This window comes from Phragmites australis, chromosome 3, assembly GCF_958298935.1.
Source record: "Phragmites australis chromosome 3, lpPhrAust1.1, whole genome shotgun sequence".
Taxonomy (NCBI): Eukaryota; Viridiplantae; Streptophyta; class Magnoliopsida; order Poales; family Poaceae; genus Phragmites; species Phragmites australis.
Genome location: NC_084923.1, coordinates 49,878,430 through 49,900,743, shown reverse-complemented (window position 1 = coordinate 49,900,743; position 22,314 = coordinate 49,878,430). Strand labels below are relative to the sequence as shown.

Genomic DNA, 22,314 nt, shown 5'->3' with positions numbered 1-22,314 from the left:
ATAAACTTAGAGCAAGGTTTGCCTTTATGGTGTTCTTTTTAGGAGACACTTGCCTCGGTTGTATAATGAATGATTCTCTGTGATATCCTACCTAGTATTCAATTGTACAACCACATGACCTGAATAGCATGAGATAAAAGCAGGTAAGCAGATCACCTAGTATCTCGTACTCACTTCTTGTTCTTAATTTTGATAACGGCATGAGTCTATTTATAGTACAGATTATATGTTGTTTTATTTTATTTTATCATGTAAACTGCTGGTGTTACAATAGCAAATATATTGTACTGATCACAGTTCAGGTGTGGGACTGTCTGAGTTCTCTATAGAGAACGACTCCTGTATAGAACATAGTAATTGGTGATGGATCCGTAGGAGCGACGATACTAGTAAGTCAAGGTTGTTGTTACTCGTGGGATTAAGGACTTAGCTCTGCTGGGACTTAGACTCTAACAGAGACTGCTGATGTCGGAGTACCTCTCTTAAGAGGTTAAAAGTGTGAAATTTCACCTATGTGACTCTTAGGTTAGGAAGCTTGCGATCATATGTAACACTAGAGTTTTACTGGAAAATAACCCTTGTAAAATAATCTATTATTTTTGTGTGTCTATTTGTTAAGTGTGAATTATCATACTCACCCTTGCTTTAAACTAAATTTTTTTGCAGTCGGTAGCAGTGATGGTCATGTCATCGAACCAATATTGGGGTATGATGACGAGCCATAGGCGTAGCCAACGGGAGGGAAATAAATCCATCTAGTAGTTGATATGTTTTTCATTTTTTTTATTTTTTTAGCTTTCAAAATATTAGATGTAATAAATAAAATACTTTCAGAAGAGTTATCGATAATAAAATTTGAATTCCCGTTTAAACCTTACATGTTTTTCGTATAAACATGTGGCAACTATCACTATTGGACCCTATGTCAGGGCGTGACAGGTAGTGTGCCCATGTTTTTAAAAGTGTCGACTATATGCTGAAGTATCTCGAACTATGTGTCCACCAGCAAAAGAAGTATATGAATTGACGGGATAGAAGTGTCTACCTCAGGATCAACAACCCTATAAACTCAACCTATATATTCCTCTAAAAATATTTTAAAATAGTGTTTGCAAACTAAACCATGTATAAAAAATTAACTTAGTGCAAAATCTAAAGACTATGCAATCTTATACTTGATCTATATTTATGTATCTAATGTCTCCCCTTGAGGTAGTACTTGCTGAGTAACTTATGTCCTCACGCTTGTCATATGTGGATTTAGATGATTCAGAGACCGACTTCGTCGAAGATGGAGATGAAAAATAGAGAAGTTGGATTTTGTCCGTACTCAAACTACATGTAGAGTTTGGGTCACTTTTGCGTTGTTTTTGTTGTGCTGTGAGGCTTTGTTTATTTTTGCGTACGGGTATTTATTGTAATAAATTCTATGTTATATTCGAATATCATACTTTAATCTATGTATATATGTGATATCTATTCCTGTTGAAAAGAGATATGCGTAACAACTAATGATCTAGAAATTGGTATAAGTTGTACAATGTCATCCGAAGGAGGGGTCCGAGAGGAAGAGCGAATCCGGCGCTCCGTTCGCGTTATTTCTCTGTCCTAGAGGCTGAGGACGACCATGGTGGCGCGGCACTGCGCCAAACATGGCGAGCTTGTTGTCGGCAGGATTTGAAACCCAGAGACCATGAAGTGGAAAATTATTCCTTATTCCCAAACTCTTGAACGATCAATAGAGTAGCAATGCAACAACCATCTGGGAACCCAATCCCCACCGTAATTACGCAAGCAAAATCTGGCATACTCTCAATACATACACCGAACTGAAGAAACTTCTTTCGAGAGAGAACTGAGAACTCATAGGGAGGCAGAGCAGAGGGAAGCTGAGAGAAAACATGCAGCAGCTAGGAGGCGACGACGACGGCGTCTATACGAAGGCGTGCTTCTCGAGCAGCTTGAGGACGTCCTCCTGGTTGTTGAGCTTGGCCACGTCGATGGGCGTCTTCCCGTCCAGGTTCTGCAACGTCCTGTTTACATCATGGACAATCAAGTTTCAGACTTTCAGGCGAGACAGAGGAGAGGAGATCAGGGCTTCCATGGCCGGCTGCATCTCAAGTTGAGTTCACTCGATATCTTACACGGCGGCGCCATGCTCGAGCAGGAGCGCGACGCAGTCCTTGCGGCCGTATCCGGCGGCGTAGTGCAGCGCGGTGTTCTTGTTCTTGTCCACCGCGTCCACAGCCGCGCCCGCCTCCAGGAGAACCTGCGCGCATTCCAGCTCGCCGTATCCGCACGCGAAGTGCAGGCCTCTCCTGCCTTCCGAGTCCTCCTCGTCCTTGTCCACCCCCTCCTCCAAGGCTTTCCTCAGGCCCTGATCAGTTCAGACAAGCCATGCAGGATATGTTGAGCAGAGAGCCAAGTGATGCGCAACAGGTTCTGAGAGCTGTGCGTGGCAGACGCAGACCTCTGCATCGCCGACGCTAGCGGTGTGGTGGATGATGGACTCGTCCTCGTGCTCGCCTTCCTCCCCGGCTTCTTCCTCCGCCTCGGCGTGCTCTGAGCCGGCGCCGGCGGCCTCGCCCGAGGGGCCGACGCCCATCGCCCGCCCGAACTTCTGCAGAGCTTCAGGGTCGTTCCAGTACCTGAAACCAATTAATGCAAAGAAAGACAGCTAATTAGCTCAGATCATTTGTGCATGGCACAAGCTGAACGTGCTTGCTCAGAGCTTGAGCTCACTTCATCATGGCGGCGGGGCCTCCGGTCTCGATCTCGTCGAGGATGGGCTTGAGGGTGGGGTCCTCCTTCATCCGCGCGACGCGGGCCTCCAGCTGCTCCTTTTGCGCCGGGTTGGTGAGCCCGCCGAGCATGGTGGACATGGCGGGGTCCTGCATGAGCGCGCTGCCAAGGCGCTCCGCCATCGCCACGAACTGAGAGTTCTGCATCAGCTGCTGCATCGTGGCAACGTACTTTTGCGGGTCCAGCGCCACCGCCTCCGGCGCCGGCGCCTGACGCGGGGACGCTACCGTCTTCTGCAGCTGCTCCGCCATCTCCGTGAACGCCGGGTCCTTGGCGATCTGCTCCGCCATCTCCTTGATGCTAGGGTCCTGCTCCATTCATTTGCCATGTAACGAAATACATCAAAATTCTCTCAATTTCCAAAGTCGAATAGTCAGAAACTTAGGTGTAAAAATGGAATCAAAACAAGGACTATGCAAATACTTTTAACGGCATCAAAATTCTCTCAATTGCCACTATTGAGAAGGTAGGCCAATCTCTTTTTCTTATCACAATTCACAAGGATTAATTTCAGCTCAAATTGAGTATATGAATGCATTGGAGGGGATTAACATTAACTGTATCTGCCATCTTTGCTACTGAGCTTCCTATGCAACCTTATATTTCCATCAATTACTAGGGTCCCTAATTACTGAAGCTTGAACAGATATATATCCACTACCAACTGTGTTGCAGAGAGGCAAAGGAAGATAAAGGCAGATGCCTCGAAAGCGTACATTGAGAAGGTTCATCATGGTTGAGAAGTCAAACGGGTTGACCGGAGCTCCCGCCGGCGCTGACGGCCCGGCCCTGCGTGTCCCGGATGCAGGCTGTTGCTCCTCCGCCGGGGAAGGCTCCTCTGTCTTGACACTCGTCTTCTCCTCTGCGCAAACAACAAATTGTTTTTCAGCTCCTCAATCTCTTGTCAGAAATCACGCATGCCAAGGAAGAAAAACTAAAGAAACAGAGAGCAAAATCTGCTCGTGGCTGTGAATCGGTTCTTGACCTTGAGAAGCCATGTCGACGGCGGTGTGGAAGGCGTTGGTGATGTTTCTTGGTGATGAACTGAGGATGACGATAAGGTGGGTGTTGCTGTGGAGAGGAGAGGGTGCGAGTGCGACCAACCAGAGGTTTCCACGGTACTGTCTTGGTCTCTGCTTTGGTTTATATAGGGAGGGGCACATCAAGTGCTTGAGTGACTGCAGTTTGTACACATGGTTGGAGCAAGGAGCATCCGCTTTGGAAAGCAAGGGCAAAAGAGGCACAGATAGGTAGATCTCCTTGCAATTGTTCAGTGTTGTCCTCGGTAAAAATGTCAAATTTTCTGAATTTCTTGTTGTAAATCTTGCATTTCCTTTTAGTTATCAATGAAAAGAGTTCTTGCTTTTTTTAGTGTTACATGGCAAGCACGTAGAAACTTTGAAAGGTGAAGCGTAAAATGTTGTCAGTTTTGCGATGAACATTTATTTTCAGTTTCCCATTAAAAAACTCTCGGTGAAATGAACCTGTGTCTGATGATACTTTGTAACTTCGTAGTTGAGATTAAGTTGAAAAACCTGAGGAATGGTTAATTGCAGCAATTTTCAATACAAGTTCGAGGGAAAAAATATCACAGTATCACATCTATGAAATAGTAATCTTCTACTGTTCTGAATGAGCATTCCAACAACTCATCAGATAGACATGATTAAGAAGCTTGTAAGAAATTTCGTTCCGTGAGCTGGGCGCACGGTACCTTTAGCAACTTTACACACTGGTGGAGTCAGAGGTGCCATGCAAAGCTCGAAAGCTGCTTGTGAATCCAGGGAGATAGAGTCCGGACAGGGATTGGGATAGCAAATATGCGGATAGAATTGCTTCTCCTACAAACGGCTGCTATCGCGACAAGATTCGCATTGCTGTGCTTCTGCTAATAGTTGGCCTCTGACACAACCTGAACTCATTCTTACTCACAAATACATATTTTGGTAATCAAAATATTGTCTTTTCTACTGAATTATGTTTTTCTTATAGAATTTGAGCTCCACAAATTATCTGCATAATGTTTTTAAAATAAAAATCATTCCAGCTTTTCTCTAAATTAATTGAAAGAATTTGAGCGGCCAAGAGACAGGTGGCATAACAAGTCAGAAAAGAAAAAAACTGTTGCAAATAGAAAGTACAAACAAAAAGTAGAGAGTAGAATCAACTCTGGTTCTTGATTCATGATGTGATTACATATTTATACATGATGAAATGATATAATAGAAGGATATGTCTATTGAGAAGATATTATTTCCTAATAGATACAATTCTTGATGAATTGATCACTAAAGGTAGTTATTCAACACTCCCTCTCGATCAATTTGGTCATCCGTATACATTACGTAAAAACTCCTCCAAAAACTCTATGGAAAAAACTTGAGGAGAAAATAATATATTGATATGCTATTAAAAACTCATTTAAAATCTAATAAAAAAATATAAGGAGAAAATAATATGGCATATATCGGATATTGTCTCATTGTAAGCTCATATGAGAAACTTAGGAGGAAAACTCATTTGGTGAGCTTAGAGAACAATAATTATGATTTATGATCATATTAAAAACCTTCGAAAAAACTCTTGAAAAAATAAGAGGAATAATAGTAATATGCTGTTAAAACTCTTTTAAAATCTAGTGGGAAAATAAAGAGAAAATGGTACAACATATATTAATTATTGTCTCTTTGTAAACTCATATTAGAAAACCCTTAAAAGGAAAAACCTATAAGTGAGTTTAGAGAACAATAGATATGTCTTTGATACCTCTTTAAAAAAACTCGAAAGGAAAAATAAGAGATATGACATATGATCTTGTGTAGATATTGCCTCATTAAAAACCTTATATGAGAAATCATATAGGAAAAACACATAAAGGAAAAGAGTGCAATATGATTATGAACACGTTATTATTTAGGGATAAACTACCTCTGAACCTTGCGAATCTCGTAGTCGTCACATACCAATTCTATGAATATTGAAATATGGAAGTTGGTAAGGACTTAGTGAGTAAATTAGTGAGATTATCACATGATTTAGTTTGCAAGATTTCTATCTTATCATTATAAGGATAGAATAATTTAGGAGCAATATGTTTGATTATATTGCTCTTTATGTAACTTGTTTGTATTTGAGCAATGCATACCTAATTATCATCATAGATAATGGCTGATGATTTAATGAAACAAATACCACATGATAGTTGTATGTGGATTATAATTCTGCGAAAGCATACACATACATGTGATGTTTCAGAATGATAAATGGAAGTAGCCACTGGAATCTATTTTGATGACTCCTATAAGAAGGCTATATCACTATGAAATTAGTCTATGATCTAACGTTATGGAGATCAGTTATATAGCCAGTATCTGCATATCCTATTATGGTTATATCTTTGGTGACATAAAGATATTTGTGGATATCATCTTTGACTCCCGCCTAATGGTGTTGTTAGAGCTGTGCTATTTAAACTAGCAAGTTATCTGCAAATGCAATATCAGGTATGTTGCGATTTACAAGGTACATGAGTGCTTTGATGGCACTAAAATATATAACTTTAGGTTCAATATCTTTTCGTTGTCAACCCAATGTATGAATGGATCTTGATTCATATTTAGGGATTGAATGGTCATAAGTATTTTGATGGATATGATTGTCCAATATTATTTGGATATTGGTGGACTGATAGATAAATATTCCTGAAGGAATATGCTCAAGTTTGGAAATGCCTTGACCATGATCTAATGCACGTGACATCTGCTTTTTGTTACGTTTGCGTTTAACATTGAAGTTCTTTGGATATCGTCTAAAAGAGCCATCAAACTTGTTGTTATTCTTGATATTAGCATGCACTTCAGGTAAAAGAGCAGCGCCGATTGGACGTTGATAATGATTCCTTAGAAGGAGTTCATCATGCTATTTGACTTGAAGTAATATATGTATTGAGTCAGAATAAATATGGTATTCACTTGCACGGTATTGTTGCTGTAAGATCCTATCAGCGGGAAGTATAGTAGCTCTATCTTTTCCGCATATGTAGGTTCTTGTTTGCAGAAACGCAATTTTGAGCAGATTCTATGAACAGTATGATCTTAATCTCCAACGAATATAAAGTCTTTAAGTCGGAGATGTGTCTATTTATGACTTGTATTGGGCAAAATGACTGTCTTCTGCTATTCATATCTTGTTTTGATTTTCTTACATCAGATACTCAGATTTGACATCCAGATGGATGATGCCATATGTATAATGCACCATATTTAACATGATATGGTAACGGTGGATCTCCATGTTGGGGGTGTTGGAGTGCCGCTACTATTCTGTGGGACACAAGACTAATCTTGATGTCCATTGTCCATGTTAGATAATTTTGATCATTGAGTGTGAGTTCATCGAACTCTTTGCTGATCATTGTATCGTATATGTATTTTGACCATAGATTTGATTAATTTACTGTGAATAAATTAAAAATCATCATGGTAACGTTGTAATAGTAATACAAAATTTGTAAAGTCAAGTTAAGATTTAAATTACATAGTGTAGATCTCAAATTATGTAGCTAACACGTTGAAGATAATCACCAAATATGGTGTAGATCTTGCAGTAGTAGAAGGCATAATCTGTCATTTATCAGTAGATGTCTATGTTCCTATTACCTTGTGTTATGCTAAGTAGAATATTTGAAAGAACACGTTGAAGGTAATCATTAAGTCAAGATGATAAAATGTAGACCTTATAGTAATGGTGGATAATATGCAAAAATACAGTAGATTCATATCTTCATTACCTTGTGTTTCACAAATATTAAATCGAGGTAATCACATAGAAGGTAATCGCCAAAATGGTGTCGACCTCAAATATAGTGATTTAACCTTTTAACAGTAGTCACTGAAAATGGTGTAGATCGTATAGCAATGGTTTAACACTTTGACGGTAGTCACTAAAAAAATAGTGTAGACCATATAGTAGTGGCGCGAGTAATTCGTTGTTATGAGCATAATCTACAAATATTGCAGTAGATTTTACAACATCCATGACCTTGTGTTATACCGATATTAGTTGAGGTAGTCACTCAAAATTTTGCATATTAATTCTGCTTGAATTAAGCACTTTGGACTTAATTAAGGTGAATTAATGTATAATCTTGCAAAAAAGTGAATCCTAATTGCAAAATTAATATGGTCGTAAATATAATTGCATGTTATAGGGATTGCATGTGGCAAACACATTGTACATTGCATAATATTCCAGAAAATAGGATCTGAAATGTTAAATTACCACAATAAACAATACTGAATGTGATTACAGTAAACCATAGGGGCCTAAACATGAAAAGTACTTAATACATAGTATGTTTGTTGGACCGTTTTGCAATTTAACAGAAACTCGAGGTTTTTCTTGCAAAATGGCCTTACTGGCCTATGGGTATGTGGCCGAGCACGGAGAGGCAACAGCCAGGGGAACCTGGGCTCCGACCTGTTCGTCCTTTCGGCCCAAAGCCCAACCGGGAGCCCCGCTATGCCGTATATACGAGACATGAGGTGGTTGCCCTAACCACCCCCAATCCCTTCCAGCCACCGCCACCACCTATATTAGGCAAATCTGGCGCCATCCACCAGAGATGGGTCAGCCGCCGGATGCCAAATGGAGGCTGTGCCATCTTCAAGTTTCGGGCACCGCTGGGGGCTGGGCACCGACCTTGTGTGGGTTGCCAACGGGTAGGCCACTGTTGGTCGGTCTGTGCGGCATCGTCACACGGGCTGTGAGCCGCCGATGCTGGGCTATGTGGGGCGCCACCACCATGAGGGGGAGGAGCCACCGGGTGACGATGTCGTCGTGGGAGGAGGTCGCCGCCACGGGGTCGGGACACCGAGCCACCACCGCCAGTGTGGCTGGCTCGGGCAGGCCTCCCATGGGTAGGCTACCACTTGGATCTGATGGATCTGCCGGGTGAATGGGTCACGTGGCCGTGGGGTGTTGCCGATGGCCGCGAGTGGGTCATCGCCGATTAGAGCGCCACTGCTTGGTGAGGGCCGCATTCGGCCTTTGTGCCGTGAGCCACCCGGATGGAGCGTGGCCGGACGCCACCACAGGCTGCCCGTCGTCGCCGCTTGGGAGTGGCTATGACTCGGTCGAACTCCCCAAAGGGGGTCTGTCGTCTTTGTTGAGGCTGCTGTCTTCGGATCTGGTGGACCGAGCAGACGCCGGAGGACGTGTGTGACCGTTGGAGGAGCGCACGTTGGCGCTCGAGGTGAAGGTGTCGGTGTGGTCAATGAGGACCATGCCTTGGTCGATGATGACCATACAGAGGAAGAACGAGATGCTATTCTTCTCTAGCGCCATGTTCAAGGTATGAACATCTTTGATCAGAAGATGATGCCTTGGTGCTTACCGTGTGTTGATGTCTTGGTGCTTACCGACAGAGATAGGAAATGGAGAACGGCGTCCGATGGAAGCTGGTCGTGTCTGCACCACCATCGAGTTGCTTCTCGTCGTGTTTAGGGCACAGCCTTTGTGCAGTTTGTCAATCTGCCGCTGGATGCCATGCTTCTGTTCTTCGTTGTGACTGAGTCTAGGTAGAGTCGAGCGATGCATGGCTACAACGACAAAAACTAGAGCCGATGCTTCTATTCCCGCTCGATCGCCAGGCACCAGGACAACATTATAGGTGAGGGCCTGTTCCATGATTAATCGCTTGATGGAGATGGCTGATTAGTGGAGTGGAGAATGACATGGGTGATAACGTGTTGCAAATAAAAAGTAGAGACAAAGTAGAGAGTAGAATCAACTCTTGTTCTTGATTCATGATGTGACTATATATTTATAAATGATGAAAGGATATAATAGAAAGACATGTCTATTGAGAAGACATACTTTTCTAATAAACACAACTCTTGATGAATTGATCACTAGAGGTAGTTATTCAACAAAACATCGCATAGCATGATTGAAACTTGAAAGAACCCCACTGATCAACAGAATGGTGCGGTCAGCCAACTGCCATAATTCTTTGCAGGAAATCAGTAGTACCCTACCCAATACAAAATCTAGCCGAGGAGCCTTCATAAGTAGATGAGGACATTGTCATTTTGACCTTAAATAGCCTGTAAAACACCCAACAAGGGCAAGAACAACGCAAAAATGAGGTAACAGACGAGGAAATACATTGTCAAATAGATTGGACATATATGCGGGGTTCCCCGCTCCAGTTCTCTTTTCCTTCCAAAATAACAAGGGCAAAACATTCAACTGGTACCTCTTCAGATGCATCACTCTGGAAGTGGCAGATTGGAGAGCCAACAGCCTAGCAGGCTCAGTCGCAGCAGTTGAAAAGGTGGAAATGTTTCGATTAACAGGAGCAAAACTTCTAACTGTGGGCTCTTCAGCTGCATCGCTCTGCCACATTGAAAGCCAATGGCCTAGCAGGGCCAGTGAAACTGGATCAAAACGTGCTGATTTGGCTGCTTCTTCAACTGACGTGTTACTTTTCTTTATAACCAAAATCAGTCAACTCCTCCTTTGAGCAAACAAATTTCCGAAGTCTTCGTGAAACATTGCTACTTCAATACAAAAAGCATTGCTGATCCACTGCACCAAAAGTCAGCCCAGAAAATGATGGCTCTTAATACTTGTGGATTCCAACGTTGAGGTCCGACGATATGGAGGTCAGAACTGGGAATGTTTGGTGCCATACAGCCTTGAACACTCGTTTCTGGTGCGCTTGCACAGACTGGCAGGGGTTCTGGCCATGATGCCTGATGTCGAAGATGTGGATCACGGGATCTGCTGAGCCAGATGACAAGTACCAGCCATCGGGAGACCATGACTGGTTAATCAGAGCTGACTGAGACTCGCTGCTCTCTTGTTTCCAACCAAATGCATGAACCTCAGTCTGCCTAAGCCTGATGTCAAATAAGCGGAGCTGTCTGCCTGGCGCCCTGTCAGGAAGAGAAGACATACAGAAAGTTTTAGCATCCACCCCCAAGCATTAAAAGAGCACTACTGACAACCATTGCACTTAGAACTCTACGTGATAACTTTATGATCTCCATTGATGAATGGATTTTATAAAACTAGAGCTTGAGCAATACATTGAACTTATAAGTTATAATGCAAGAATAGGTTCAGATGCCCTAAAGGGTTAAAAAAAAAATCTGTGAAATGGACTCACTAATCCAGAAACAATATTTCGAATTTTGCTTACCCTGTCTGCACCATGTACAAGTTGAAATCGCATGGATTTGTTAATACGCTCATGCATTTGCTATCAATTATGTTCTTGAACTCTGTCCTTCCAGTAGAGAGATCAAATCCTATTATCCTCTTGTCGCAGCCAACTGATAATATTGTTTTTCTCTGTTGCAATCCAGCAACACCCATGACAGCAGAAGAATGGAAATCCTTGTGCATTCTCTTGTGTTTCCATGAATCATCTTTGTCTTCCCAAAGTATAACCGCATGGTCACTTCCACCAGTCACAAAGCATGCATCAGACCAGGGCATGAAACTTATGTTGTTTATGATTCCCTTTGTGTGAGGCTTCTCCGGTAGGAAAGTTACTTTCCTCTGTTTCAGTTCAGGGGAAAAATTGTGGAACACCCTTTAGTAATGTTGCAAGAAAGTAGATCTACTGTTGCTCAAAAAAGAAGGCATAGAAAAAGCATAGCCATACAGTAAGAACAACCCATGGATTCTTTCAAGATTTTACATCACATAACTACATTTCACACTAAGTCAATGATGCCTCCACAGTGAAACGGCGGAACAGCAAGGAGATAGTCACTATGAAACAATTTTGGGTAGTCACTTAAGAACACCTAACTGAGTTGCGATTGTAAATGCAACGTACACCGCCTCAGCAGCTAACCATTATTGCCATCACACATGACGGAACAAAAAATAACAAATTCAGTCATGTAACAAGATGTAAAGGGGTGCACTACTTTTAACAGAGTTCTTACTTGTCCTGATATAAGGTTCATCATTGAAACCTGAGAATCACCACCATCAGCACTGTATACAGCGAAAATTGTGTCACCATCTGGATGCCAAGCTATATCTTCAGGCCATCTATGCTTTGGAGAAAAGCAATCGTTTCTGCTAAGGAAGGAGATAGACGGTCTGCAAGTACAATACATGTGATTTTTCAAATGATGCTAACAATAAAAAAGAAACACACGTAAGGAAACTTAACTTTCTAATAAGGCAAATGATGCAAGTACAATACAAAAGAATGGTTCCACAACCATATAAGTTAAAGTGTTCTACAATCTACTCAAACAACAAGTGAATCTAGCTATATTCTCCTTAGTGACCTGCATTACTTGCATAAAAAATTTAACATTGACATGCAACATCACACACGATGACAGTGTGGCATTTTTTCCTTCAGAAAGTACTGACGTAACACATGGATATACATAAATAGAAAATAAATAAAAATACAAAGCATACATTTCCTGCAGGTTTTAGCTATATTCAAATTTTATCCATTTATGAAATCATCTTTCCACATAAACTATAAGCAAGGTTAAATACTGTATGAGACTCAGAAGGTTAAGGTTATTTCATGTTAAAACAATATATCAGATGTCACATGCACGTCCATACAATGTTAAATTTAAGTTTATTTAAATCAATAGGCTAAAATTTTGCTAACACATGTTGAAGGAGAGTTGGTGGGTATTTGAGCATATTGGTGTTCCCTGTGACTCAAGTGTTGCCTTTATGTCCAGTAACTTAACTTTCAGTTTTGTCCAGGGGTACTGAATTTAATATCTCGGTGTTGTGGAAGTGCATGAAGTGAGACTATGAACAAGCAATATAAGAGATAAAATTAACTTGCCTTCTGAACTAATGAATGTGCCAAGGGAGACAAGCTAAGGTGGGCGCTTAAGTCTTAACTGCTTCCGCAATAATCCACACTTGACTAAATCTACATAATCAATATCAATCTCGTGCATGAATTTATTCTCCCCTTAGTGTCAATACGACCACTACGGGAGTTAAAAAATAAAGCATTGCTTAAGGCTCCTATTGGCACAAATCTAAAGATTAATAGAACATCTGCAATCCTGTAAAACTCTCATTAAGTACTGACGAGTCCATCATTGAAACATATATAAATTACAAAATTAAGTTTTGGCAAAGCCATAATTTTTTTTCATCACCAAGCAACCATAACCGCTTATGTTGAGCTCATTGCAAGTATCATGGTGCACATACTTTACCTAGTTTATCTTTCACTATAAGTTTACAGAAAATAGTAACCTATCTCCTAAATGTGTTTGAAAGCTAAATGAAATAAAAAAAAACTTTTCAGAAATAAAAGGAAAATAGCATGATGAGAATACAGAGTGACATTATGCCTACCCTCTTGGCTGCACTTGCCAAAGATTAAGTGATCCATCCAATGAACTGCATCACAAGAAAGTATAATGTTGAAGTTTTGGAAATTTAAGCAAACTTGACAATCATGGCTAATTGGATATTGAAAAAAAAATCAAATTGCATAGTTTATCATGTCACTTGTAATTGGAGATGAACAAGCAGCCAAACATATAATCCATTTCACTCAGCATATCTATTGGGATAGTGGTTGAGCACTTGTAGATTCTCCCAGTTTACAATTCTAAACTAGCATCCCACACTGCTGCTCACAAAATTTTCACTGAGAAGTACAAACAGATAGTTCAACTTGCAAGAACTTTGCTTTGTGAGCCAGTGCTTGTAGACTGCCATTGCATAATACAGTTTCTCAATTATTGCATGCAACCATAAATTCTGGAAGTGGACAAATGATTTGAATAATGCCAAACATGAGCAATAAGAAGGTACCTTTTGTGCTCCTAGGTGTATGTGTCATTCCTGATTTTTTTTTCTTTAAATTAACGATAGCATCAACAAAATTCTCTATGAATTTTCAACGAAATAAACCATAATCTTCAAAAAAAATAGCTATATTCTTTTCTACAGTTACAGCATTTATTGCTCATACTTAGTATTTATCAGAGCCAGTTAACCATACCTGGTAACAACAAGCTGATCATTAACAGGGCATAGCTCAAGACACCTAAGCTTCCTCTTGTGTTGGCTTGAGACCACAGAGCCACCATAGAATTTAAGCACCGTCGCAGATGACTTCTTCACACTCGGAATTAAGTTCTGATGCACCTCTTCTGCATACCACAAAACCACCGCCCAGGCATGTATAGCACATCAAATATCAATACTGATAAAATCTTGGGCTCAAGTGATGCTCCTAAACTGGAAAAAACTGTAGAAAGTACCAATCTTTCTGTTGGGTTTCTTCTCCGTCCTTTGTCGCTCTGCCGGCGCCAGCGATGAAGAAGACAACGGGGCGGCCGCCTTCTTCAACCCAGGCATTGGCTCTGGGCGTGGCACCGGCCGCGGGGGTAGCCGGGTGTTGGCTCCCGGGATGACGAGCTGCGGCCTTACCACTGGCTGCGGCGCGGGCGTGGGAGCCTTCTTCTCTGGCGGCGGCGGCGGCGGCGACGGCTTGGAGTCCCTCTTGTTTGGCGGCGTCGGTGCCCTCTGGCCCGGCAGCGGCGGCGACGGCGACGGCTTGCGATCGGTCGCGCGATCTCGGTACCGGGCGAGCCGCCCCTGCGCCTCCGACAGCTTCATCTCCGCGGTGTCCAGCTGCAGCGGCCATCGGAAGAACCCACCAAGATCGCAACTTTATCATCATGGCCGGAAGGGGATGGAGGGGACACCGAGACGGGAGGGGTGGGAGCGGGCGCGCGCGTACCAGGGACTGGTAGTTGAGGAGCTTGAGCTTGCAGCGCTCGACGTCGCGCTCGCGGTGGGCGATGATGGCGAGCACCGCCTCCTCCGTGATGTCCTCCTCCTCCTCCCGCGGTGGCGCACTGCTGGCGGCGGGGGGAACGGGCGCGGCGCCATTGGAGGAGGAGCGGGGCCAGTAGGCGGAGTCGTAGTCGTCCTTCTCGAGCTTGGGTCTCTTGAACGCCGGCGGGTCGCCCATGGCGCACGCGGCGGCGGACGGCACGAGGGAGTGGGCAGCGAAGCGGAACGACCGGGCGTCTCCTGGGTGTCCTGGGAGTACGGAGTAGTATCTGCTATGGCTGAATGGCTCCCTCCCCCCTTGCCGTGTCGCGTCGCGTCGCGTCGCACCACGTACTGTTCCAACGCGACCGCACGCACGAGCAAGGTTCCATTTACCGGAAATGCTCGGTAACCGAAAATGCTCGATAACCGCGGTTACCGATCAAAAATTTAAAAAAAATTGGAGAAAATTCAATTAGCAAAATTTGAATTTTAGAAAAAAATTACGATTTTAGCTGTTCGGTAACCGCTCGGTTTTGGTCGGTTACCGAGCGGTTTGGTTCGGTTACCGACCGGTTTTCTCGCATTTTTAAATTGATCGGTTACCGAGCGGTTTGGGTCGGTAACCGCTCGATTTATCGAGCGGTTTTATCGAATTTCAGCGCAGTTCAACAAAAAAACCCAAAAAAAGGTTCAACCTTGTAAAATCAATAACTAATTCATCTGAGCTTCAAATCAAGTGAAACAAATTTTGTTGGCTTCCTTGTAACATGATCTACATGATAAAAGTATTTATACTCACAAAAAAGTTCAAAATTTTCTGTGAGAAATTGTATTTGTTAAACCAAGTTAAATGCATAGTTTACTCTTTGCTAATCCAAAAATCGTGAAACTAATTTTGTTAGTCTTCTTACATGATCCTATGTCTTTTAAAAATACATGAACTCATGAATTAGTTATTGTAACATGCATGATTGTGTAAATGTGTTGCGACTAGATTAATTCATAACTGACCCATCACACCTCAAAAATTAGTGAAACCACTTTCATTAGCTTATTTATACTATGATTTACGTAGAAAAAATAATAGTAGACATGAAAAAGTTAATTACAGTGATGTTTCTTAACATATTCACTTTATGCTTGTGAACTTTGTAAAAATCATAGAGAATTTAATAAAACTCTAAATAAAGTGAAATCAATTTTAAAGATTCTCTTAAAATACGTTTTATACAATAAAAATATGTGTTTGCATGTTACACTTTTCCTTAACGTGAGTTAATAACTGAGCCGCACGTTTCAATTTTTTTCATTTTTTTCAAACTTTCTCCCTATAGAATATGATGCAAACGATATTATTTTTGAAAACTTTTTTCACAGAAGGTCTTAGAATTATGTCTAGATTTTTTTAAGATTATTTTTGAATTTTTTTAAATTTTTTTATTTTTTCAAATTTTTTAAATTCAAATTTCGGTTACCGTTCGGTTTCTGAAACCGGACCGGACCGAGAAGGTTTTTGAGCGGTTACCGACGGTTTTTTAAACCCTGCGCACGAGGCCACGAGCCCTGCCCGCCCCCCGGCCCAACCAGCGAGCGACTAGTGCAAATGGCACGCACATTCTGGGTCCGTGGCGCCAACCGAAACCTTGCTGGGGTTAAGCCGGTCTGGCGGTGTAAAATGGGCACCGTTTCCGTATCATGCTTCGTTAAGCTGTGCTTGTGATTGTGTCATTGTGGTAATCACACACTGTTCAAACCAAGATGCTTCCAACTTCAAGAAATGCGAGACATAATCCGTATCAAATGTAACTGAAAATATTTGCAAGATTGCTCCACAATAAGCTAACAACGCGGACGAGCATAGAGCTCAATGTCAACGCTTCCGGATAGAGCAAGCCGACGGAAGTTTACAATGCAGTGTGGATGATACATGCGCAATCTCCTCTACGGTATACCACGGTAACCTTTCCATTGTCAGTGTAAATAACATCACGGACCTCTCCACACCAACCTGAATACAAAGTGCAATCCAAGGATAATGAAAAGAACAAACAGTTAAAATCGGACTGTGGTTGACACCTAAAATGCTGCATATGCAGCTCAGGTAAGCAAGCATATTACTGCTTCAATACAACTATACAGGGTTGATGATTAATGTGAAGACACAAATGTCAATTCATAATAGTTAGCCGAAAAAAGAGTGATTAATAACTAGCACAGTTTTCAAATGACAACAGCACGGGAGCGCTAAGCATTATTAGCGTCTCCGTCGTTTCGAATGTAGAAGCAGGATTGTAGCCTCACCTGGAGCATAAAAGCTGAGCATCCTGTTGGCATGGTACCTGTAAGAAAAATAGGAACAATCGGTGAACAAGTGCGCTCGGCAGGGACAAGCTTCGTCTCAAGAATGCCTCAGACTAGTATGGAAATGAGATGATCCGGGCATCACTCATGGTCATGGGTTGTTAGATCCGCCGGAATTTTGTTGGTGACTTTTAACAGTTTTGCTCTCAAATTTGTAGCTTTGAAGCGGATCTCGAGCAAATCCAACAAAAGAGCAGGAGCCAAGCCCAAACGGACCGATCCCACTGAAGAGAGGTGGGGGGGGGGGGGAGTACCATGCGATGACGGGATCGGCGAGGCGAGGGGGCGCGCGAGGAAGGAGGAGGCGGACTCCATGGGCGGCCGGCGGGGGGTCAAAGGAGCCTCCTCCAACCGAGACCGCGTTTGGTTTGGGGCGTGGCGTGTCAGTAAACGAGAGCCCCTCGGCGACCATCTGAAGCGTTGGAAGCTCATCCAACGTTCGCAAGCTATCCAGGCTTCTCATACTAGGAAATTCTTATAGAAACAAATTGAAACGGACAAAGTTATTTGAATTCAGGAGCTAATTATCTGCATATTTACGTATCAATAATATTTTGCAAGAAACTCGAGTTACAACATATCGCTGTGGAAATAGATACGATGTCGTCTTGGCTCTCTCTCTCTCTCTCTCTCGTCGCGTGAAAAGAACATGGCGTGAATGTCTCATAAGGTATTTCTAGCTTAGTCTGGGGCCAATGAGTTTGGACCGTCCTGGTAGGCAGCCTATACTGCAAGTCACCCATCGAGAACAAATTTTGGAGGAGCTGGAGGTGTTATATATCCTGACCATTATTCGTCTAAACCCCACAAAAAATAGATTCAAGGGGGAAAAAACAGGTAGTCCACTTGCAATTTGCAAAGACATGGGTGGAGCAGCAGCAGAATATCTCTGTCATCAATCACGGAAGCATTACGTTCAAAAGAAAGGGTCGTCAATCACGGAAGCGTTACGTTCAAAAGAAAGGTTCACCAACATTCACGACTGTATAGTTTGCAACATCAACAATTCAGGACTGTATGGTTTCAACACCCACTGATTCTCCCCTCATCGCAGTGAGTAGTACCTTCTAGTGAAAATTGTTGTTAGCATCCACAAGATACATAAATACTGATACTAGGCATGCAATTCAGAGAGGGCATTCTGGGACAACGGACTCTGCCTGCCCCCACGAAAACTGGCAAACCTAAAACAATGGTCGCCGGCGATACAGCAGTATCATCATGCCTTCAATCCTGCGAAGAGATGAACCAAATAGGCAAGGGGATGTTGTTAGAGACAAATGGTATTATATGAAACAAAAGTAAAGATACACACCAGACATTAGAATCATTACTTATTGAATTGGGGTGCTTTCTTCACCTTCTTTCTGCCCATCAGCCCCACTCTCTTGGTTCTGACCATCTGTATCCATCTTGTCAGCTTCCTCTGAAGCTTCAGCCATATTCGTATCAGGCTTGGGCATTGCAAATTCTGCAGGAATTTGACCAGTGCTCAATGCCTAATTACAATGACAACGAAAAAACAATCAGTACATGGTTAGCTGATCCAAATAGTGAAAAGCATCAGAACAAAGTCATAGGAAATATTACCTTCTCAAGCCTTGCAACTTCCTCTAGTGTCTGAGAATTCACAATAGCAGCCTACAAATGTAGAATATTTGTCACCCAATTTTACAGCCAGAACTATTGTGTAAAACATATAAGCGGAATTGTAATTCATAACAAACATAAACAGACCACAAAGAGCATTTTTTACATTCTAGATAAAGATTTGGAAATATTTCTACTGGATGCAAAAGCAGAAGGAACAGAAATTCTGGTTAGCTTGAAACCATGCTGTATTCAAACTTCAAAGTATTGTGGGTGAAAATACAGGTACCTTGATAGCTGTGATTTGTTCAGGTGTTGGAGCAACTACTTTAGGAGCTTGCACCCCCTTTGTGGTATCATGAGCATCTGCCAGTTGTCCTGGAGTAAAAGTCTTGGCAGGTACCTTCTTTGCCTCTTCCTCTGCCTCCTTCGAGTGAAACTTCTGCGCTGCTGCAACTCTCTCCTACAAAAACAGAAAAAATATCTCCCAAGGAATTTCAGAAACAGAGACAACGACCATGCATATTATATAATGGGGAAAAATCAAAGCATTCCATGCTGTTCATGCATCTAATTTATGAGAATCCAAAGTCAAAAGATTTGCTTGTTTGCCCCTTTTGCAGCCAGCACTTCTGCAGTCCATCCCAAAACACATTTTGGAATCCATTCCAAAGGAAATGAATAAACAACCTGTGAGGGAATAAGTAAACTAATCAAGCAGCAATGCAGTTTCTGTCTAGATCCACGTCTTTCAAAAAGACTTTGTGACAAAATAAGTACAGCTTAACGTAAATCAACTAAACTCCTAGTTTGTCCGCGAAGATACAAGTGTAGAGAACCAAAGGGATGAGTGGTTTATTATGGAAAATTTAAGCTTTTCAGTTTTTGTGGACACGACAATATGAAGGAATTGATATGATAGCAGTAAGTTGGTAGTTTGCACTAGATACACCCCCTTTTATCAAATGGACTTATGATATGTGTTTAAAAATGTCAGTATATCTTCATTGACTAAAACCACATAAGCATGCTGCTTGTAACACTAATCAATTTTGGATTCCTACAATCTTAACGAGTGCATGCACATACATGCAAATAACTCATCAGAAGATTAAGGCTAACCATTAATTAAAATATTAAATGAGAAACAAAAAATGCAGTAAGTTTTTATCTTAAAAACTATCATTAGTGATAATTGAGAAAAATAGTAAAAAAATCAACTACAAATAAGCCATTCAGAAAAAAAATAAAACTTTTGGTATACCGGCAAAAGGGCAAAAACAAAAATGCAGTAAATTTTTTACCTTAAAAACTATCATTAATGATAAGTTGAGAAATTAGTAAAAAAATCAACTACAAATAAGTCATTTAGAACAGTTGCATTGAGCTATGCATAAGAATACTGGTATGACTGATTTTCAAGACACTAAAGTATCTATGATTATCACATTTCAACAAGTGGAACATATACATATGCTAAATAATGTTGCTAACCTGTTGTTTCACTTTCTTGAAATCCAGCAACCGCAAATGCTTCAATTTATGGATGACATACAGCCGATAGTCTGGCTGCTTAGTTACCGTATTATCCAGTAAGCTGAGATATTGTAGCTTTGGAAGAGATGCAAGGGGATCAATTTCCGCAAGATTCGTCAGACGATTGTTCGTAAGCACCAATGTATGCAGCTTTGGCAAAAACTCTGCATAGCAGAGAAACCCAAGAAAAGTTGGAGAAACATGTAAGGTGTGGAGCATATTGTGGATGTGACAAAATACACGCTGACAAGACAGGGCATGGTTCTCTTACCACCAAGATTGGGATTGATACGTGTGATTCTGTTATTGTTAACTAACAGAGTGCCAAGACGATTCAAGTAAGGGAAGTTCTCAAGCTTGACAATCTCATTGTCTGACAAATCAATAGTGTCAAATTGGTCCTGTTAGAAAGCAAAGAATAAATGTCGTTAATACAGATAGAGGACAAACCACCAAAAACCCTTTCAAGTGTAAAAAACTATTAATTCCAATACAAATAAATGTAAACTACCAAATATCAAGTCATTGTTATGCCAATAAATAAAACCACCAAGAGGTAAATCCCCCAGAGCAACAGAAATCAGAAACACAACATATCAACACTTTGAAATTAGATAGATTTCTTGAATACCGCAAATGAGTAACTGATTTTTCAGTATTCTTTTGCAAATAAAAAATAAAAAAAAATCAACATACGCAAACGGGAACAAAAAATCCTGCAGACCATTAGACTTTTCATTTTTTCAACAAATTCAATGAAGAAAGCATATACCCAGAACATCGATCTGCGGGTCAGGTAAAAGAACAATAGACTTCCAAGTAGCAACGCTACATGATGATTAGGCATCCATCATCACCACTAAAATGTTCACCCCTTGTAAAAACATGGAAGGCTTCTCAATACTTCAGCCCCCTCTCTACTTCCCTATGCCAGTAGAGAGCATAAGCATCCACTTTTTTCAAACAGCAACACAAAACACAACTCTTCGGTAGACCCACCAGTTAAATGCTCATAGAATTTCCTGAGTCCATTCTGACAAAAAAAAAAATACCGCCAATATACCAAGGGGAACCTCTCTGATGGATAACTTAAATATGCAAAATGTGTTCCCTTAAAATTGTACAAACAGTGACAAAACTAACATCCAACGACATAGGTAATTTGTCCACTTTATTAGCAGATGGACAAAGATTGTAGTGAGGCATTACTAGACTGGCATTAAGGTAGTAAAAAGAATCCTCGCATGTAAAATTGCTAATTTCAAAAAGAATCCAAGCACACCACTTCAAGCTATTTAATTACGAAAATTAGAGCACTGTTAACACTGAAGAGACGCTAAACACATACTGAATTGCATTTCCTGTATTGCCACATAACGCGCACTGATACCTAATATTCTATTAATCTATTAATCTCACACGTTGTGTGTGAAACTGCCAATACAAGCGTGAGTGAAGGAACAGTGAAAGGTAAGGTGGCAGCCGGTGGAGCTCACCTCGGTGGCGCCGAGGTTCTCGATGACGGCGATCTTGTTGCCTGCCACGAAGGAGAGGGAGCAAAAGTGTTAGCTTTCCGATAGAGAAACCCAGAATCCTAGATCTAAAAGGCAGGAGGCAAGTGAGCAACCTCGGAGGTCGAGTTCGCGCTCCTTGATGGCGTTGAAGAAGTGCGGGCTCTTCCATATCAGGTCGGCGGTGAGCCTCACCATGGCTGGGAGGGAGGTGAAGGCGGCGGCCCGGGCTTGGGGTTTGAATCGGGGAGAAGAGCGGAGTCGGGGAGACCGGAAGAGAAAAACCCTAGTCGCGCAGCGCCAGATGCAAGCGATGCAGCCAGTCCCCAAACGTGTCGTTGGGCTGGATTTGGGTCCGACCGAAACTCCACGATAGAAAGGGCATGTTTGGTTTGTGATTATGCAAGCTTTCCTAAAATGATTTAATTTCTCACATACTACTAACTAAAATTTAAACATCTAATATATTATTAGGCTCTACGTATCAGTGACTAAAAATAAATTCACACGTCATAGACACACAATAACATATCAGGAATTTATAACATTCAAGAAGACTGCATGGCGATCGTGAAAGACACAAATGTTAGGCCAATTACCAACAACACTCTCTTTATCCATTGCAAGAACCTCAACCAGCTATCTGTAGACTCGCATTCGATGAATGAAAAGTCAAAGGTATAACTTGGTTCTCACCATTTAT

At 41.7% G+C, this 22,314-nt stretch overlaps 4 protein-coding genes across 6 annotated transcripts; all 4 read right to left on the bottom strand.

Moving 5' to 3' along the window:
* Positions 1–1,694: 1,694 nt before the first annotated feature.
* LOC133913796 (ankyrin repeat domain-containing protein 2A-like) lies at positions 1,695–3,950 on the bottom strand. Its single transcript, XM_062357062.1, has 6 exons — positions 3,788–3,950; positions 3,519–3,664; positions 2,743–3,110; positions 2,471–2,648; positions 2,145–2,377; positions 1,695–2,033 (listed from the first exon to the last, which is right to left on the bottom strand). Exons 1-6 carry the CDS (start codon positions 3,798–3,800, stop codon positions 1,934–1,936), a joined length of 1,038 nt encoding a protein of 345 aa, XP_062213046.1. The 5' UTR covers positions 3,801–3,950; the 3' UTR covers positions 1,695–1,933.
* Positions 3,951–9,541: 5,591 nt separating this feature from the next.
* LOC133913794 (uncharacterized) lies at positions 9,542–14,915 on the bottom strand. Of its 2 annotated transcripts, XR_009909093.1 has the most exons (8): positions 14,576–14,915; positions 14,094–14,466; positions 13,832–13,982; positions 13,177–13,221; positions 11,766–11,925; positions 11,009–11,370; positions 10,061–10,742; positions 9,542–9,908 (listed from the first exon to the last, which is right to left on the bottom strand). XR_009909093.1 is itself a non-coding variant. In XM_062357061.1 (7 exons), the coding sequence occupies exons 1-7, from the start codon at positions 14,807–14,809 to the stop codon at positions 10,427–10,429; spliced, it is 1,641 nt and encodes a 546-aa protein (XP_062213045.1). In that variant the 5' UTR covers positions 14,810–14,915; the 3' UTR covers positions 9,542–10,426. The 2 variants fall into 2 exon arrangements, 1 of the variants encoding a protein (XP_062213045.1); XM_062357061.1 differs by having other exon boundaries at positions 9,542–10,742.
* A 1,602-nt stretch (positions 14,916–16,517) lies between these two features.
* Positions 16,518–17,456, bottom strand: LOC133910842 (uncharacterized). Its single transcript, XM_062353082.1, has 3 exons — positions 17,229–17,456; positions 16,915–16,952; positions 16,518–16,621 (listed from the first exon to the last, which is right to left on the bottom strand). Exons 1-3 carry the CDS (start codon positions 17,435–17,437, stop codon positions 16,518–16,520), a joined length of 351 nt encoding a protein of 116 aa, XP_062209066.1. The 5' UTR covers positions 17,438–17,456.
* A 433-nt stretch (positions 17,457–17,889) lies between these two features.
* Positions 17,890–21,985, bottom strand: LOC133913793 (U2 small nuclear ribonucleoprotein A'-like). Of its 2 annotated transcripts, none has more exons than XM_062357060.1 (8): positions 21,728–21,985; positions 21,597–21,637; positions 20,372–20,501; positions 20,059–20,264; positions 18,854–19,027; positions 18,565–18,615; positions 18,335–18,473; positions 17,890–18,207 (listed from the first exon to the last, which is right to left on the bottom strand). In XM_062357060.1, the coding sequence occupies exons 1-8, from the start codon at positions 21,807–21,809 to the stop codon at positions 18,194–18,196; spliced, it is 837 nt and encodes a 278-aa protein (XP_062213044.1). In that variant the 5' UTR covers positions 21,810–21,985; the 3' UTR covers positions 17,890–18,193. The 2 variants fall into 2 exon arrangements, with proteins under 2 accessions (XP_062213044.1, XP_062213043.1); XM_062357059.1 differs by having other exon boundaries at positions 18,309–18,473; positions 21,728–21,984.
* Positions 21,986–22,314: the final 329 nt, after the last annotated feature.